Source organism: Rattus norvegicus, chromosome 4 (genome assembly GCF_036323735.1).
Source record: "Rattus norvegicus strain BN/NHsdMcwi chromosome 4, GRCr8, whole genome shotgun sequence".
Taxonomy (NCBI): domain Eukaryota; kingdom Metazoa; phylum Chordata; class Mammalia; order Rodentia; family Muridae; genus Rattus; species Rattus norvegicus.
In genome coordinates this window covers 106388735-106407078 of record NC_086022.1, presented here as the reverse complement: position 1 = coordinate 106407078, position 18344 = coordinate 106388735, and the positions used below count along the sequence as shown (strand labels likewise).

The 18344-nt window shown below is 48.9% G+C and overlaps 1 protein-coding gene across 4 annotated transcripts in view; it reads left to right on the top strand.

Moving 5' to 3' along the window:
* Positions 1-3066: 3066 nt before the first annotated feature.
* Positions 3067-18344, top strand: part of Tcf7l1 (transcription factor 7 like 1) — a 165121-nt gene continuing 149843 nt past the window's right edge. For 2 of the 4 annotated variants that reach the window (XM_039107582.2, XM_006236674.5), the window contains exons 1-3: positions 3086-3905; positions 3990-4053; positions 4277-4404. In XM_039107582.2, the coding sequence (XP_038963510.1) occupies positions 3663-3905; positions 3990-4053; positions 4277-4404 (435 nt within the window). In that variant the 5' untranslated portion in view covers positions 3086-3662. Of the gene's footprint in view, positions 3906-3989; positions 4054-4276; positions 4405-18344 lie in introns of all 4 variants that reach the window. The other 2 variants (XM_039107580.2, NM_001107865.1) reach the window with 2 other exon arrangements.

Below are 18344 nucleotides of genomic sequence, written 5' to 3'. Positions count from 1 at the left end.
AGTACGCACGTGTGAGTGCAGATGTCTACAGAGGCTGGAAGATGGCATGGAATCCCCTGGCACTCCATCTCAGGAGATCCTGCTGCTACCGTGGGTGCCAGAAACCACACTTGTGTCCTCTGTACAACTTTTAAGTGTTAAGCAATCTCTTAAGTCCCTATTTTTTTTTTTTTTGAGACAAGTTTTCACACTACATAGCCCAGGTTGGCCTTCAACTTATGTAGCTCAAGCTAACCTCTGGCTTTGAATTTTATGACCCTCCAGTCTCTTTGTCTGGAAAGCTGGGATTGCATACATGGGCCATCATGCCTATACCCACATTTTAAAAAATTTATTACTTTCCCCACGTCATAAGTCTTTGAATACTGACGAACATATTTGCAAAGTGTCAGAGTGTCCTCCTGAATGGATGCACCATGATTTGACGTGTCAGTTTTGAGAGCATCAAAATTGTTCCTAGCTTTTCATTGTGGTGAACATTCTCTTCCAGTTTATTTCTTCAGTACCAAATCCTAGAAGTACAAGGATGAGTCAAAGCATTTGCACGTTTAAAGATTTTTCCAAGGCATTGCCAAACTTCCCTTCAGAAATCTTACACAACATGCCCAGAGCCCTGTGTGCTCATACAGGGGCCAATGCTGGGTGTTACGCTTCTTCTCTCTCTGTGCCAATCTGATAGGTGAGAAAGTTCTACTCTATGCTGCTTCAATCTGTATTGCTTCCAAGTTGACAGGTGTGGTAGGCTGACAACACCTCACTCCCAAAGATGACAGACAGGTCCATGTTCTAATCCCCGGGGCCTAGGAACCGTCTTTCGGGATTTGATTCAGCTATGAATTGTAGCCAGGCAGAAAGACAGAGTTCATTACTGGAATGGTTTCCAAATGCCATTTCAGGCCTCCAGTGTGACCACAGAAACAGAAGTTAGCAAGGTATGGTCTGGCGTAGAGTGCCAACAGCTCTGGAAGCTGTCAAGAGGCTCACTGGAACCCTCAGAGGCCATACAGTTCATTCAACTCATTCTTTCTTTTCTTTATTCTCCTCCCCTCCCCTCCCCTCCTCTTCCTTCCCTGCCCTCTCCCTTCTCTTCAGCAGTACTGGGGATTGAACTCAGGATCTCATATTCTAACCAAGCTCTCTACCACGGAGGTAACATCTTATTCCCCAGCTGCCAACGCCTTCATTTCTACCCAGTGAAACTAATTCTGTATTTCTACAACAGCAGAGACTGCTGACCTCTAAGCACACCTTTTTCTTTTTAGGCCACCAAGTTTGTAGTGATGTATCACATAGGGAAACAATACAATGAGCTCTTCATATGTTTAGACACCTCGAAAAAGTGTTTTTAAATAAGAGTTCCATAGATTCCTCCATACAATTATTTTAACTTTAAAAAAAAAAAAAAACTTCTGCAAAATACAATAACACGAGGGAGGGTGTGGAAATCCCATGCAGTTTCTGGAGGTACTCTGACCAAATGGTGGAGGAGGCCTGGGATAGGCTGTATGTGGGCAGCAACCTCCAGGCTCAGGCTCTGGGCTCACTCTTAGCTCAGTGCTCAGTGGTTCAGCCCTAAGCCATCGCTCCAACTGCTGCACCTCTGTCACCTAATTTTTGTTTTGTTTTGTTTTCTGAGACAGGGTTTCCCTGTGTGGCCCTGGATGTCCTGGAACTTGCTCTGTAGACCAGGCTGGCCTTGAACTCAGAGATCCTGAGAGCCTCTGTTTTCTGAGTGCTGGGATGAAAGGTGTGGGCCACCACTGCCCAAAACCCTAAAATGTTTTAAAATGTAACAATGAAAGATATGTGTACTAACCTTTGTCTTAACAGTGCTTCTTTAAACCCATTCTTGGTCCACATAAGCAGGGGCTCGACCTGCCCAGCCCCTTGCTGTGGGTGCTGTTGAAGAAAGATGCAGGTGAACGGTAGCCTCTATCCCCCCTTCTTAAAGCTGTACTTTCTCCCAACCCAAGGCAACTCTAGAAGACACCTCATGTGTAAGCTGTGGTTTGTTTGCTCAATGACTGGCTTGTTTTTAAAGACAGGGATCTCTCTAGGCAGCCCTGGTTGTCTTGTACCTCACTGTGTAGACCAGGCTGGCCTCAAACTCACAGAGATCCATCCGTCTCTGCCTCCCCTTCTAGGTTTTTGGGATTAAAGACACAAGTCACCATACCTGGCTTTAAGTTATGTTTAAAACATTGAAAAATAGTCTCATACTAACTCTCTAGACTGATTTTAAAATTTATATTGTCACCAATGTCCCCATGGTAGATGGCATTGTCTCCCCCCACCCCCTGTTCCCTAGCTGACTATAGATGCGTGAGTCTATCTAGTCCCGAGGATTGAACACAGGACCTCATGAGTGCTAAATACACACTCTACTGTCTCCACCCTTTCAGCGACACTTAACCTGTGAGGGATTGAGTTCATGCGGCATGGCCCTCACCTAGAAGGTAGAGAACAACTGGAAGGGAGTCCGTTCTCTACTTCTACCATGTGGTACCGGATATGGAACTGAGGACTCCGGGACCTGCTGAGCCATTTTGTTAGCCCCAAAATGCTCTCTCAAGTCCGTTCCCTACCTATGAAGCTGGTTAGGTAATTTGCTTATGGTGCTAGTAGGCAGCTTCCTAATCAGTTTTGGGAGTTCTGGGTGATAATTTCCTCTTGAAATCAGTTAAAATCCGGCCTGAACCCAAGACAGTGAGTATTGGATTTCACACCTTGTCTCCGGCTTTAAGAAAGAGTGATCTTTAAGGTTTCAGTGGTTCTTTACTGAGAGGAAGCAATCAAAAACACAGTTTGGGGACAGGAATGCCTTGAAACAGCATAGGAAAGGGAAGGGAAGGCCGCTCAGCTTGTTTCCGAAGTGTCACAAAATCTAGCTGAGTAGGACTGATGGGATCCTGCACTCTGAGGAACCGCGGGCTGAGTGGTTGTGCTCAGCGAATCTGCGACTCCTCAGCTTTCCCGCAGGGGGGCAGTGCTGCCTGCCACTGCGGTGGGAGCTGAGTGGGAACCCGCGCTGAGTTCTGGGGGTTGTTTGCCAAGAAAGTTAGGGGATGTGAAGGAGTGCAGGCCAGACTCTCGGGCTTAGCGGGAGGGGGCAAGAAGGACTTCCCAGGGTAGCCATGGAGTTCAGTGGATGGGATCTGGATAAGTACGAGGAGTAGGGTGGTCGCACGCGGAGGGGAGTTGCAGTCCCCGGAAGGTGCAAGCGAGCAGGACGCGAGTGTGAATGCGAGTGTGTGTGCGCGCGCTGCAGTTCGCCTGGTTCCGCGAGGCGCGGGTGTCAGCTTGCAGCCGGGGCTCCTCCCTCCGGCCCCCCTGCCCCGCCGGGCGGTCCCTCCCTCCTTCCCCATCGCCCCTCCCCGGCGGGCCAGGCGCTGGGACGCCCCGGCCGAGCAGGCAACGGCGGTGGCGGCGGCTAGTTGGGGAGCCCTAGGTTCCGTACTGCGGGACGATCCGGAGCCGAGCGTTTCTTGCCCCGGCTGGGCGGTGCTGGGCCCGCTTCCCACGGAGCCACGCCCTGTCAAAACTTTGTCGCTGCAGCGGCCAAACGATCGGAGCCGGGCCAGCGAGAAGGAGGGAGGGGCGCCGGGCCGGGCCAGGCAGGGCGCGGGGCTCTGAGCGCAGCGGCCCCGGCCCGTGGCCCCACCATGCCCCAGCTCGGTGGTGGCCGCGGTGGCGGCGCCGGCGGGGGAGGCGGTGGCTCCGGAGCCGGGGCAACCAGTGGAGGGGACGACCTCGGAGCGAACGACGAGCTGATCCCCTTCCAGGACGAGGGGGGCGAAGAGCAGGAGCCGAGCAGCGACAGCGCTTCGGCGCAGAGGGATCTGGATGAGGTCAAGTCGTCCCTGGTCAACGAATCGGAGAATCAGAGCAGTAGCTCGGACTCCGAGGTAAAGGGATTCCTAGGGTCAGCCCCTGGGGGACCCGGGTCCCGCTCCCGCTCACCCGCCCTCGCCTTTGTGTCTCCTCCACAGGCGGAGAGGCGCCCGCAGCCCGCCCGGGACGCTTTCCAGAAGCCGCGCGACTATTTCGCCGAAGGTAAGTGCCTTCTCCGTCATTCTCCACTCTCCGGCCATCAGCTATTGGCCATACGGGTCACCATGGCCTGTGTGGCGGAGCCCCTGCTCTCCTCCCATCGCTGCAGCAGTCACTCTGGGGTTCACTCGAGGGGCGCTCCGGTTCCAGAGTCCCTCCCCGAGCTCCAGATAGCTGTTCTGTCTAGGGGACCCCTGACCTCACTCCACTTTGGTTTTGTCCGCAGTGAGAAGGCCCCAGGACGGCGCTTTCTTTAAGGGACCTGCGTACCCTGGGTACCCCTTCCTGATGATTCCAGACCTGAGCAGCCCATACCTCTCCAATGGACCCCTGTCTCCTGGTGGAGCGCGCACCGTAAGTGTCAGTCCCGCGGTGCCGGGACTGGTGGGCGTCCCGCCCGGCGGGATGCGCCCCCAGGCTCGTTCGTGGTGTGGGGGATGGGGCCTCCTGCTGGAGCCGATCCTGGGCCGAACTTGTTTGCGGAGTTAAACTCCCCTGTGGCGGCCTAGTATGAGACTGCTTTGGCCAGTAACGGGATGAAAGTAAAGTTCTTTTAACTTCTCGCCTTTGGGAGATTGCGGCCTGGTGGGTCCTCCCAGCCGCCCAAATTCCTTGCTCCTACCAGAGGAAAACTTGGATTTGTGCCTGCCTTTGGAGGTGGGGGGGTGTGTGTTGGGGGGGGGGGTGTCTCGCTTTCCTTCCTGGAGATTGGTCAGCTTTCCATTTGGCAAGGGGGAAAGTTGGGCAAGGGCCTGGAGGATCCTGACTTGAGATGTCCTCTGACCTGCGGGTTCCCGGGGCTGCTGTGAGCTGTACAAACTCCTTATTTTGTGTGGATTATTCAAGAGCCACCCCGGATCCTCACACCAGGGCCTCAATTTTTCTGCAGAACTCTGGGTTTTAAACTCCTCTGAGATGGTTTGGAGGGCGACCCAAGGCATTCTTACTTGGCTTTTTCCCCCTTTTGTTGCGGGCTTTTCTCATTTAAAGCGAGCGCTGCGACACTTTAAACCTGTTAATGGGAGCGCATTGTGTGCTGTGTGCCTGGCATTTAGAGCGGTGATTAAGCAAATTGACCCGGCCCCAGACAATGTGCAAATGAGGGCGGATTCCTTCACCCCTCTCCAGCTCGGAGCTCCCGCCTCTCTCCTCTGTGAAAATGAGGGGTGCAGTTCGGGGCTAGCCGGGCCTTCGAGCCGATACTCCACACCCAAGTTTCCTGTGCTGATGCTGAGTTGGATGGATGGGTACATACCCTTCTGCTGTGCAGCGGCTTGCTCGTCAACTCTGCCTCGTACAGAGCTTTCCAGAGTTGGTTGATTCATTCTCACTGCTAGGCTATGTGTATGGCGCGTCTACTCCTCAGGAGTGCACCCCTGAGGGAACTAAGCTCGAATAAAAGTTCATCTTAACTAGGATTATACTCCAGGGCTGCCAAGGAAGAACGGGGTGCTGAATGGGCCGTTCTGCTGTCGTTTTGGGCCCTTACTCGGCGGAGTGGCCTCCTCAGTTTGTGCAGTGTGTGTGGATGTTCTTCACTGGTTAGGAGTTGAGGGAGGCTCTGATGGATGAAGAGGAGCATAGAACCACACCCACCACACCCCTTGCCTTTGCCCTTGGATGAAGAAAGACCCTCACAGTTTCAGGCCTGCTGCACTTTAGGATGTCAAGAAATCCCTTTGAAAGTGGATATTGATCTAGGGTTTTGCTTTGGCTCTTTCAATGTGAAGGTGTGTGCAAATGTTGGGGACCACCCTCAGCTTTCCCTCCCATGCAGGTGCAGGGAGTTCCCGTGTGTGTGTGTGTGTGTGTGTGTGTGTGTGTGTACACACTTGGGTGTATCTGAGGCTTATGCCAGAGTTATTACTTCCATGGAGATCAGAAGACAGCCTTTGGTAGTCAGTTGGACTCTCCTTTACCATGTGAGTTCCCATGATCCGACTCAGGTCATCAGATTTGGCTGACCAGTGCTTTTTCCCATAGAGCCGTGTTTCTGGCATTCCACAACCAACTCTTAGCCCACTGGCCTGGGGACTTTGATTCCCATCTCACCCCCATGCCTGTATCTTATCTCCCTGATGAATTGGCTTAAAATCGTAAGTTCAACTTTCTGGGTGTTTTGGTGTTTCTCACATGCTGCCCTGCTCAGTTACAAAGTTCACTGTTGTAGCAGGAAAGTTTCCTTTTAGTTTGACACTATCCTAGAGGGCCTGGTTAGTAAGCAGACCAGGTTAGGACCCATTTAAGCACTTGCTTGGACTGTGTGGCTGGAATTATTATTTTCTTCTCGATGATCATATCAATATAGTTAATAAGATTCATGGTACACAAGTGGTCATCCAGGCAAAATTGGACCGCCGCTGTTTCCCAGTGAAGTAGATAGTTGAGGGATAAGGCGGAAGCTGGTAGGTTGGAAGAAGATTCTTGGACTTAGATGATTCCATCTGTCTTTTGTCTAGGTCTTGTTCCTCCTTTAAATTATTCTACTGTAAGCTTTATTGTTTTAGGCCTATATGTCTAAAATGGGATACCGTTTCTCGGCTGTTCTGGATTTCTGGACATAACAAAACTGGAAGTCAAAGTGGATGCTGGCTGTAGTGCTTTAGGATTACTTATGAACTTTGGCATTGCAGACAGGAGGCCCAGAGCACTCACCACTGGTATCTCTGCTGCCTGGACTGGGGACTTGCCGGTCCTGCAGTCAGGCTGTCTTTCTCTATAGCCAGTCTCCTCTGCTTTCTCCTCCGGCCTTGGTGGAATGCTGGGAAATGGTCTCTTCCTGAGACTCTTTAGAGGAGAGGTCACCTTACCCTCAGCTAAGGGACAGGTTTTAAGACAGGGTCTCATTATATAGTCCAGGCTGGTCTCGAACTTGGAGCCTCCTGTCCAGGGAGGATGAGAACTGTTTACAGATGTGTCCCTCACTGTGGGTGTGCTTCTCTTTCAAGCCCCCTAGGGAACCTGAGGCTTGCGGAGACGGGAACACACTTTGTACCATTCCTAGTACTTGGAAATGAGATAAGGTCTGTGTAGTCCTGGCTGACCTAGAACTTACTACAGAGATCAGGCTATCCCTGAACTGCTTGGATCCTCTTATGACATCACAAGCATGAGCCACCAGCCTCTGACTATACCTTCATCCTGGGGGAGACTTTGCAGGTTTACAAGATTGTGAAATGGTTGAGTACAATTTTGCTAAGAAAATGTAAATTAAGCCATAGAGGGTGGTACTTGCTGATAATCCCAGAACACTAAGGACTAAGACAGGAAGATCATTGCCAGTCTGAGGACAGCCTGGGCTACTTAGGGAGAGCCTATCCCCAAAACAAAAACGACAAAATAAAGTGGATGTCCAAAAGAAAAAAAAAAAAGTCGTTTCGGCAGAGGAGAGCCAAACCGACAATATTGTATGCGGTTTTACAAGACAGCTTCATACTGATGGAGTACTTTGTGACCACGGCGCGAATGTTTATAACATCTAGGGAGAGGCACTGTGCATGATGTGTAGGGAATCACTATCCTGAAGCCTACAACTTTGTCAGGTTTTGTCAACTTCTGTGTGAAACAGTCCTGTGCTTTAGGTGTGTGCTGACCACTATAGCGTGCTCCCCAAGGACTGCCCACCTCCACAGCGGGCCACCTCCTGTGCCTGTAGAAATCTCTGAGCAGGCATGGGAGGTTTTTTGGGAGAATTTATGTACCAACCAGGGAAAACCTATCCTCTATTTTTTCATTTTTTTTAAAGAATTATTTATTTATTATATATAAGTTCACTGTAGCTGTCTTCAGACACACCAGAAGAGGGCATCAGATCCCATTACAGATGGTTGTGAGCCACCATGTGGTTGCTGGGATTTGAACCCAGGACCTCTGGAAGAGCAGTCAGTGCTCTTAACCACTGAGCCATCTCTCCAGCCCCCTATCCTCTATTTTTAAAAATGATTCATACACTTTGTTACATTCCATTTATTAATTTTGGGGGGTGCATGTACCCTGTCAGGGCAATGTGGGAGGCAGTACCCTCCTCCTACACACGGGTCCTCGGGATCAAACTTAGGTCAGTAGGCTTGGCAGCGGGCACCTTTACCCGCCGAGCCATCTAGCCAATCTAAAACCGTTTTTTTCTCCCCTTTTGCAGATCAGTCTAAACATGCTGTTTTTGGTAAAATTCTTTTAAGTCATTTCATCTAAATATAACTTGTGTTCCATTTTTTGCTAAATATAACTCTTGAGTTTAATGAGGGCTTTTTGTGTAGAGTGGGCTGTTGGGAGTGCCCTGCTTGTGTTACTGAAACTTTGGCACTTGGCTTGCTGGGGTGACTTTGGTCTTAAGCTCTGAGGTGGGTGAGTCCTGTCAGACTTGCCTTTGGGTGGGTGGACCTGGCAGGTAATATCTGAGTTGCCTTGTTATAATTTTAGAAACCTATGGCTTAACCTCATTCTCCATCGATCTCATTTCTAGGACTTCTCAAGGAGAAGGCCGTTTGATGCTTACGTGTACGCACGCACGTATACACATCCAGCCATATACACCTGTGCACACACATGTATGACCACTAACAGCATTTCCGCCTTAACAGTAAACTGACAGAACTTCAGTGTTTGCTTGCGCATGGTTGTTTGTCCTGTATGTATGTCTGTGCACCACGTATGTGCCGTGCTCTCAGATCTCCTAGAACCGGAGTCACAGGTGGCCGAGAACCACCCTCTTGGTGTGGGTTCGGGGAGTGGAACCCAGGTCCTCTGCGAGAGTAGCCAGTGTTTTTAACCACTGAGCCACCTCTACAGCCTACGGGGCTTGAAATGTCAACCAAGGAGATTGCGGAATGAAAATACGCAGCTCACCTGGAACCTTCTGTAATGAAGGATGCACTCGTAGCTCTGCTTGAGGATGACTTTCACTTGCTACACTGGGGACACTCGCGATTAACCTGCAACCAACCCCTTGATGTCTTAGTTCTGTGTGTGTTGACTGCTTATCCTGGGCAGTGCTAAGGGGCTGTGCCACATACGATGCAGTAGGACAGATCTTTTGCCTAAAAGATGCAAAACTTGAGTTAGGAAACAGTAACGTTGGCACTGTACAAGGAGGTCTAAGGTGTATGTTAAGAGGTGTTTTTTGGGGGTTGGGGATTTAGCTCAGTGGTAGAGCGCTTGCCTAGGAAGTGCAAGGCCCTGGGTTCGGTCCCCAGCTCCAAAAAAAAAAAAAAAAAAAAAAAAAAAGAGGTGTTTTTTGGACTAAGAAGTTTGGAAAAGTTGCTTTGAATTAGTACGTTTCAAGGAAGGCCAACTGAGGAGGTAACTTTAGTCCTTGAAACGCACGCCTTGTTGCTGCTGCTGCTGCTGCTGTCATTTGTGCAGGGGTGGATTGGGGGCGTGGGTATGGGGAAGGCAGTGTCTTGTGAGGTGGCAGCTCTAGTTGGTCTCACACTAGGCTACCTTCAAACCAAAGCCAATCATCCTACCTCTGCCCTCTGAGTGCTGCGGTTACATTACAGACATGGGCTACTATGACTGGCTTGTTTTAGTTCAAAGTGATTTTTGCTAACTATAAAAAAATTTAAATATCCTTGGTGTATTTACTTATGATCTTTACTTGTGATCCTGAGATAGAAGCCATGGAAACCAAACACAAGGAGGGAGAAAGTCCATAGCGGTAATAGAACTTACTCCCTTCTAGCTGCCTAGAACGACTAGGGGCACGAAAGAAATCTGTTCTTACTCAAGAGACACCAGCGAGCCCGCAAGTTGTTCTAAGGGCTAAGGATGAGCCTGTTGATAGAGAAGTTGCCTAATGTCCTTGAGGTCCTGGGTGCCTCACACAGCAACACAGAAAAAGGTACATCAAAATACTGTGACTTACACACCTCTTACCCGTGCTTACCAAGATGAAGAGATTGAAGGGCAGGAAGAAACTAGACTGGAGGAGACTCCCAGAGCCAGGCAGAGGGGAAGGGGCTTGCGTGTCAGAGGACAGAAAGGTTGAGTGTGAGAGGAAGGATGTGTGCTCCGTACTTTGGTAGCTGCTGTCACAGTTCACTGCTGGTGTCTGAGCCTGGATGAGTTGGGAAATTACTTCAGTAGGTGGGACACTGGCCTTCTCTCTTGGACATCCTGGTGCTGGACAAAAGTCTGCCCAAGTAGTTTGACAACATCAGAGCTCAAACAGGCTGTGAGAGGCTCTAGTTAGGAGGAACTATTTGGTGTCGGTGGAGAGACGCAGTCGGTTCATGGGGATGTTTCGAGAGAAAAGGGAAGGTTGTGGGAGAAGAGAGGAAGGCAGTCACCGGCAAGGGACTGAGGGTAGCCTGAAAGGGAAAGAAATGCTGTCTCTTCCACACTTCGTTTTCTTTTCTTTCTTTCATTTTTCTTTAAAGATTTATTTTTATGTGTGTGGATGTTTTACTTGCTTGTATGTGTACCATGTGCTTGTTACCCTGGAAGTTCGGAAGAGGGTCCCTCAGGGCTGGAGTTAACAGTTGTCTGCAAGCCATCACGCACAAGTTGGGAAACAAACCCAGGAAGAGCAGCCAGTGCTCGAAAGTGCTGAGCCATCTCTCTAGTCCCACAGTTCACTTTCTACCTAGGGTTACCTGAAAGACGACAGAAACACAGGCTTCAGTCAGCCCACTGAAGAAGCCCGGCTGTGGAAGACGGGGGATGGGCAGAGCTACAGTCTGCAGCCTCCTGGAGAGAGCCTGTGGAGGATGCTGGGACAGAGCTTGTTTGCGGGACTACAGATGAGTGGAGGAGAATAGGAGATAGGAGCCCCGGCAGGAGGCGAGTGTCTTCCCTCCTCGCTGGCAGATAGATGCCCCTTGTAGTTTCCTCCCAGTTTTATGGACCCGTTCAACCCGGAGATGAGGATATAGGAAAACGCAGAGATGGTCTTGATAGATGTCAAAGTGAGGGCTTTTCCAAAAAGATTTATCTTAGTTTTCAATATGAGTGTGTGTGCACATGACTGCAGATGCCCACTGAGGTCAGATGTGACCTTGTCTCACAATTGGAGTTGTAGGAGGCTGGGACCAGTCCAACATGGGTGCCAGGAACAAGCCTGTCCTCTGCAAGAGCAGCAAGTGTTCTAAGTCACAGAGCCATCACCCCAGCCCCCGGGGTGTGGTTGACTACAGGGAGGTGCTAGAATTCAGTTGACCTTTTGTTTAAAATTCTTTATAAAATATTTCATTTTATTATTATTGTTCCACACATGCTGCAAATTTCTGGGAGATTTTCTCTAAGGTAAAATGAACACGTCTGCTATTACACTAAACCTTTAAAAAATGATTACTCTGTGTGTGCACGCACAAGGTGTGAGGAATGGAAAGTTCCCCAGGGTGTATATGGAAGTCTGAGGACAACTTTACGAACGTGGTTCTTTCCCACTTTTACATAGGTTTGAATTCAGATCGTCAGACTTCGAAGCAAGCACCTTTGCTCTTTGTGCCACCTTGTAGGCCCTCATGGCTAGCCTTCGACCCTCTTGCCTCTACCTCCTAAATGTTGGGATTACAGATGTGTTCTACTAGGCCTGGTTTATGTCACGCTGTGATGAGCCTAGGGCTTGATTCACGGTACACTCGTACCAAAACAACTGCGATTGAGTTAAAAATCCTGTTTTCTAAACTGGATCAGATTTAGGAATGAGTGCAAAATACTCACTTCCAAAAACCTTGCACATGGCAGTAAATGGAACACAAAGGGAGGGAAGGGACTCAGCTTTTTCTCTGGGCTGCCGGGGGACATCTTCCCAGGCACTGACTTTCTTCCTATAGTATGTCAAGTACCATGAAGATGGCCTTTGTTACTTTACTTGATAACCTTAAGGTTATAAAGCAAACTTCAAAATCCAAATCTTTCCACTTCGTTGTGTTTATAATCTAAAGTTTTTATTTTGCTTTTGTGTTTTGACAAAGCTATGTAGTAGTCCTGGCTGACCTAGAACTAACCATGTAGACCAGGCTAGCCTTGTACTCAAGAAGATCAACCTGCCCCTGTCTCTTGAGTATTGGGATTAAAGGTGTGCACCATCATGCTTACTTTGAGACTCTTTTAACTTCTTTCTCTTCCTTCCTTTTCTTTTATGGGTATGAATGGATGTGTGCACCCTGTGTGTGCAGTACCTGTAGAGGCCAGAGGAGGGCATCAGGTCTCCTGGGACTGGAGTTACAGATTGTTCTGGGTGTGGGTGCTGGGAATTGAACCCAGGTCCTCCACAGGAGCAGCCAGTGCTTTTAACCATTGAGCCATCTCTCCAGTCTCAACGTCACCCTCAAAGTAACAAACAAATAAATGCCAAAAAACCCTTCTGTCCTGATACTTCATTGCTGGCAAGTGCGTAGCAAAGGGCTCTTCTTTTTTTTTTTTTTTTTTTTTTTTTTGGTTCTTTTTTTCGGAGCTGGGGACCGAACCCAGGGCCTTGCGCTTCCTAGGTAAGCGCTCTACCACTGAGCTAAATCCCCAGCCCCCGCAAAGGGCTCTTCTTGAAGTGGTATAAACAGTCTCGCCCTATTTGGGAAGCACTTGGCAATAGCTACTAAAGTCTCAGTGTTCTTCATAGTTTCTGACCCTGTAGGAAGTCGGTACTTGTTAATCCCATTCTGCGGCTGTGCAAACAGACTTCTAGAGGTCAAGTGTGTCATACAAGACCACACCGCGGCCATTGTGAGCACCAGGATTTGAACTTGGTTGGGTCCAAAATCCAGAGCCTTTTCCTTTCTCCTTATGACACACAAGCCTGGTATCACTGGCTATCTCTGGAGAAGGGCGCTGGCTTGCCTCTCAGTGTAGAAATTCTGATATGACTATCAGCTCAGGTCGAGATGATGGGGTAGACAAGTCAGCCTCACACACAAGCACCGGGCACATCCCCAGTCTAGTCAGCAGTGAGTAAGTCTGTGGCTGGAAGCCGTCTGATCAGGACTTTGCTGCCGAGGGGTCAGTAACCTTTAACCTGCTGCCCAGGGACTTCACCACCTGGGGAAAAAGCCATTATCTACTGACATTTGGAACCTGGAGACTGCTTTCTCCTTGTTGAAGTCAGTGAGGGTCGGAAGTGCATGCAGGTGTGTCCTTGGCTTGGAGGAGTCCAGGAGGAGGAGGCCTTCCTGCCTTCCGTGAAGTATGGATTACTGTATGGGTGACTTAACAAACCAAACCTGAGAAACCAAGCATGAACGCAGTGTTTCCTTACGGTGCCTTTTATAAAACGCTTGGTTAAGTCCCTTGCTTTTACTCAAATAAACCACCAGTCTTGTGCGTCTATGACAGACCATTACAGCGCCAACTAATTATTAAAGGGATAGGTACTGGGTATTTACACAGTGATTATTTTAGGACTCACAGAAGAGATATGGGTGTCTTTGTATGTGTGTGTTATGGTTTGAAATTAGAAATCATGAAGTTCCCTGTTTGTTTTTTTAAGATTAATATAGTTTAATTTGTTACTTTATGTATGTGTGTCTATGTGAATGTATCATGCCCTGTATCATGCTGTGTATGTACAGGTGCCAGAGGAGGTCAGGAGGAGGGTGTTGGACTTCCCAGAACTGTAGTTATAGGCAGTTGTGACGTGTTGGATGTGGACGGTGGGTCTGGAGCTTGGCTTCCCGGAAGAGCAGAGGAACTGTCACCCAAGGCTGAGGTTCCAGCTCCAAAGTTCAGTACTTTTTGCCTCTATTTTTCAATCCACGAGGCAGGTGGTCTCCTGAGAGTCACTACTCCGGGGGAAGATTGTTATTGAGTTACTGTTGATGGAATTTGGGGTTTCTTATGAAGTTGAAGTTGAGGACTTGAAGACTTTTTGTTTGTTTCTTTCTTTTCAAACAGAGTTTCTCTGTGTAACAGCCTGGCTGTCCTAGAACTTGATCTGTAGATCAGGCTGGCCTTGAACTCAGAGATATGCCTGCCTCTTACTTCTGAGTACTAGGATTAAAGACAAGTGCCATCATGTCCCAAACTTTAGTGAGGTTAAGTATCTTGGATCCCTTAGGGTGAATGGAGCCAGGATTTGTTGTGCTGACTGCAGGAACTGTGCGGAAAGCTGGCAAGCAGAGGCAGGCAGGTCTCTGTGAGGTCCAGGGAGAGACCTTGTCTCACAGCAGAGAGAGAGGGAGAGAGAGAGAGAGAGAGAGGATCTAAAGATGAGAAAGGAATACATAAGAGGTAGGGATGAGCAGTGTGCAGATCAGATCAATTTACAAATCCAGATGTGTTAGCCATAGTGAGTAAGTGCAGGTGATTATTGACCTGCCTAAAGCAAACAGAAGTGAATGGACAGACCCCAGACTGGAATCGTGTCACTGGAACGGGACCCTCTGCCACAGGGAGACATACCCCAGAGACAGTGCACCACAAAAACACTTCTGTATTCAAAATATAGCACCCAAGCATGGCAACACAAAAATTTAAATATCAGGGTTTGTCATTGGTTTTTTTTTTTTTGGTTTTTTTTATAAAGAAAAATGTAGGCCTGGAGGCACCTTCAGCATTCCTGGGATCTGCTAGAACTCTTCCCCCAGTGAACTCCTGGGGAACTGACAGGATAATCACCTTTTTCTCCAGGAAGCTGTTAAGATGGAGCCCTGGAGCCCTGCAGCTCCAAGAGGAGAGCCTTGAGGGGAGGGGAGGGATCTGGTTCCTGGAGGCTGCAGTTTCCCCCAAGGTAAGGCTGACAAAAAAAAAAAAAAAAAAAAGAGTGAAGAAGCCATTTGGAGCAAAAGTTAAAGGAATAGGACATAAGAGCAACTTCTGCATCCTTTCTCTGCAGGGCGTTTCTATCCTTTTTCCTCAGGCACCGTTGGCCGAGACAGGGGCTCACTATACAGCTCCGGTTAGCCTGGAATTCTCTGTGTGACCAAGTTGGCTTCGAACTCACAGAGATCCACCCGTTTCTGCTTTCCAAGTGCTAGGATTAAAGAAGTTGGCCCACAGGATCCATGCTCACTTTTCCTGATGGTCAGAGTCTTCGAGCAGATCTGTTTACAGTCCCAGAGATGGTGTTAATGGCAGCCTTAATCTTTCTTTATTCTGCGCTCTGCCTACATCTGTTGAGCTAACCTGTTGCCTACTTCCTACTCCAGACCAGCCCTACTTCTGTGTCTGTGAGCATTCTTGTGTCATGTAAATTAAATGTGGTCTCTCTTTTGGAATTGTTTTCATTGATGCAGCTGTTCTGCCTGCGTGTACGTCTGTGTGAGTGAGTGCACTGGATCCCCTAGAGCTGGACTTGAGATGGTTGTGAGCTGCTATGTGGGGATTGAACTCAGGTCCTCTGCTAGAACAGTCAGTACTCTTAACGCCTGAGCTGTTGTCTCTCCAGCCGCGTTTTCTAACTGTATATCTTCTTAAACTGTTTTCTGAGTGGGGTCAACACTCAGAGGAGCGCTCTGGTGGGAGTGTTTCACTGTGAAATGGCAACACGTTGCACTTCTATTAATGTTTTCCAGCCTCAGTGTTTGTGTAGTGACACGCTCCTCAGGGAATGGCCATCCTGTCACGGCTTTGCAGTGGGAGAGGCTCAGCCTCACAGAGGGGTTCCCAGATAATGCCAGCCTCTGGAGTACAGGGAGGGGCTGCGATAGACTCTATCCACTGACCAGCATTGTGCTTGCCTGCAAAGTAGATGACCTGAGTTGGATCAGCAAAACCCAAGGAAAAATTCTGAGGCAGTAGTATACATCTGTACTCCCAGCACTCCTACAGGGGGATGGCTGGGAGGCTGAGACAGGAGAAATACCCCGAGGAAGTTTGAGGCTCAGTAGCCAGTATGCAGTCACAGGAATTTAAAGGCACTGCTACAAGAAGGTAGGAGAGAACCGAAAGCTGTCCTCAGACCTCCACGTTTGCACATGCCCACAGCCTCTCTCTCTCTCTCTCTCTCTCTCTCTCTCTCTCTCTCTCTCTCACACACACACACACACACACACACACACACACACAGAGAGAGAGAGAGAGAAAGAGAGAGAGAGAGAGAGAGAGAGAGAGAGAGAGAGAGAGAGAGAGAGACTTAAATATAAAACAAGCACTTAAAAAAAGGAACACAACACACAACAGATAGTAGCTTTATGGGAGAGTGATTGCCCAGCATGCTCAAGGCCCTGGGTTCAATCTCAACTCCATCAGAAAACAAAACACTGTAGCTGAAGCAGTGATAGTGCTCACATGCACTCTGGAGGCAGAGGCAGGGGCAGGGGCTGGGGCAGAGGCAGGAGCAGGGGCTGGAGCAGAGATAGGGGCAGGGGCAGGGGCAGAGAGGCAGAGGGGCAGAGAGGCAGAGAGGCAGAGGGGCAGAGAGGCAGAGGAGCAGAGAGACAGAGAGGCAGAGGGGCAGAGGGGCAGAGGGGCAGAGGAGCAGAGAGACAGAGAGGCAGAGGGGCAGAGGAGCAGAGAGACAGAGAGGCAGAGGGGCAGAGGAGCAGAGAGACAGAGGGGCAGAGGGGCAGAGGAGCAGAGAGGCAGAGAGGCAGAGGGGCAGAGGGGCAGAGAGGCAGAGGGGCAGAGACTGGGCCTTCACAAAGAAATCATGTCTCAAAAAAACGAAACAAAAACAAAATTGTAATACTACTGCTGACTAGGGTGTTAAGAGGAAGAGGATGACACCTGGGTGCAGGAGGGTTCAGTGTCAGGCTATGATGGATTATTATGGGTGTTTGTTCTCTGCCACCCTAGAGCAACTCTTTGGGCTACTTGTCTCCCTCGTACTTTGGCACATTCTTTTATTTCTGGTGAGCGATTCAGTCTGTTGCTGGTTTAGAACCATGCCTGCTGGGGAGCTGGACATGGAAGTACATCCCCCTACGGGAATCCGATGCAGGCAGACGAGGAGTCGGAGCCTACCCTGTCTCAGACCATCCCCACCCCGAGAATGTTCGCCAAGTTTCCCCAAGAAATTTACCATAATATGTTCTTACTGCCCGCCCCCGTGGATGAGTATCTTCTAGGAAATACTTAAGAGACTTAAGTATTGGGTTCTGCACCCAGCTTTCCCGTTGGTTCTAGCAGCCCCCTGGGGTTCCTGCAGGACTGATGATTACTTTGTGATGATTGTCAAACAAGCGGTCCAGTTTCTAAACCTTGACCCTGTAGGAGGAACAGTGATTTCTCCAGGCACTGGTGAATTTGTGAGTGTTTGGTGGTCACAAACAAGGCAGGGCAAGAGTGTAGGGCTTGCCTGCTGGACACACAGAAACCTGACTTTGAGACACAGCACTGCAGAGAAAAAGGGACAGGCAAGCCTCTCTATAGTTCTGTAGTCTTTATTATGTCTGCACCAGAGACGGCTTATCAAGGAATGACATAACAGTGGCTGGAGAGGTGTTTTTTTCCTAGAGAGAAATTTGACTAGCAAAGGTAATGTTCTTTTCTTCATTCAACATAGAATGTAAAGAACTTACCAGCTAGAATCTGGGTTCATTTTTTTTTTTTTTTTAAATCTCACTCCCACAGAATTTGTCATAGACTGGTATTTACTTTGTTATTATGGGGAAGTGGGGGCAGGATCTTGCTTTTGTAGCTCATTCAGGCCTAGAATACAACTTTAGAGTCCCGATCTTAGGTACTGACTGGTAGTACAAGTTTGTCCCCCATTAGGAAGCTCTAGACTCCTCTGTGTGTGTGTGTGTGTGTGTGTGTGTGTGTGTGTGTGTGTGTGTGTGTGTGTGGTGTGTGTATGCGTGTATGTATGTATGTGTGTATGTATGTGTGTATGTATATGTATGTGTGTATGTATATGTATGTATGTGTATGTATGTATGTGTGTATGCGTGTGTGTGTATGTGTTTACTCACTTACTTGTTCATTTATGAGGTGGACTCCTGCTATGAGGCCCCAGTTGGCCTAGAATTCACAATCCTGCTTTAGCCTCTTAAGCATTGCAATTATAGACTGTAAATTTAGATTCTTTAAAATTTCTTAATTACATTTATTTACTTTATGTGTGTATCACAGAACGTGCATGAAGGTCAGAGGATAACTTGTGGGAGTCCGTGTACTTGTTCCACCAGGAGCTGGACTCAGGTCATTGGGCTTGACTGCATGTGCTCTTCCTGTATTGTCACCTTACTTGCCTAGGTCCCCCCTCTCCCCCCCGTCCCCCTTCTTTTTGGTTTTTGAAGACAGGGTTTCTCTGTGTATCCTGGCTGTCCTGGAACTCACTTTAGTCCAGGCTGGCCTCCAATTCAGAGATCTACCTGCTTCTGCTTGTTACTCGAGCACTCTACCATTGATCCATATCCAACCAGCCATTTCTCCATTTCTCCTCCTCCTCTTCCTTTTCTCACACGGATTATTCAAGT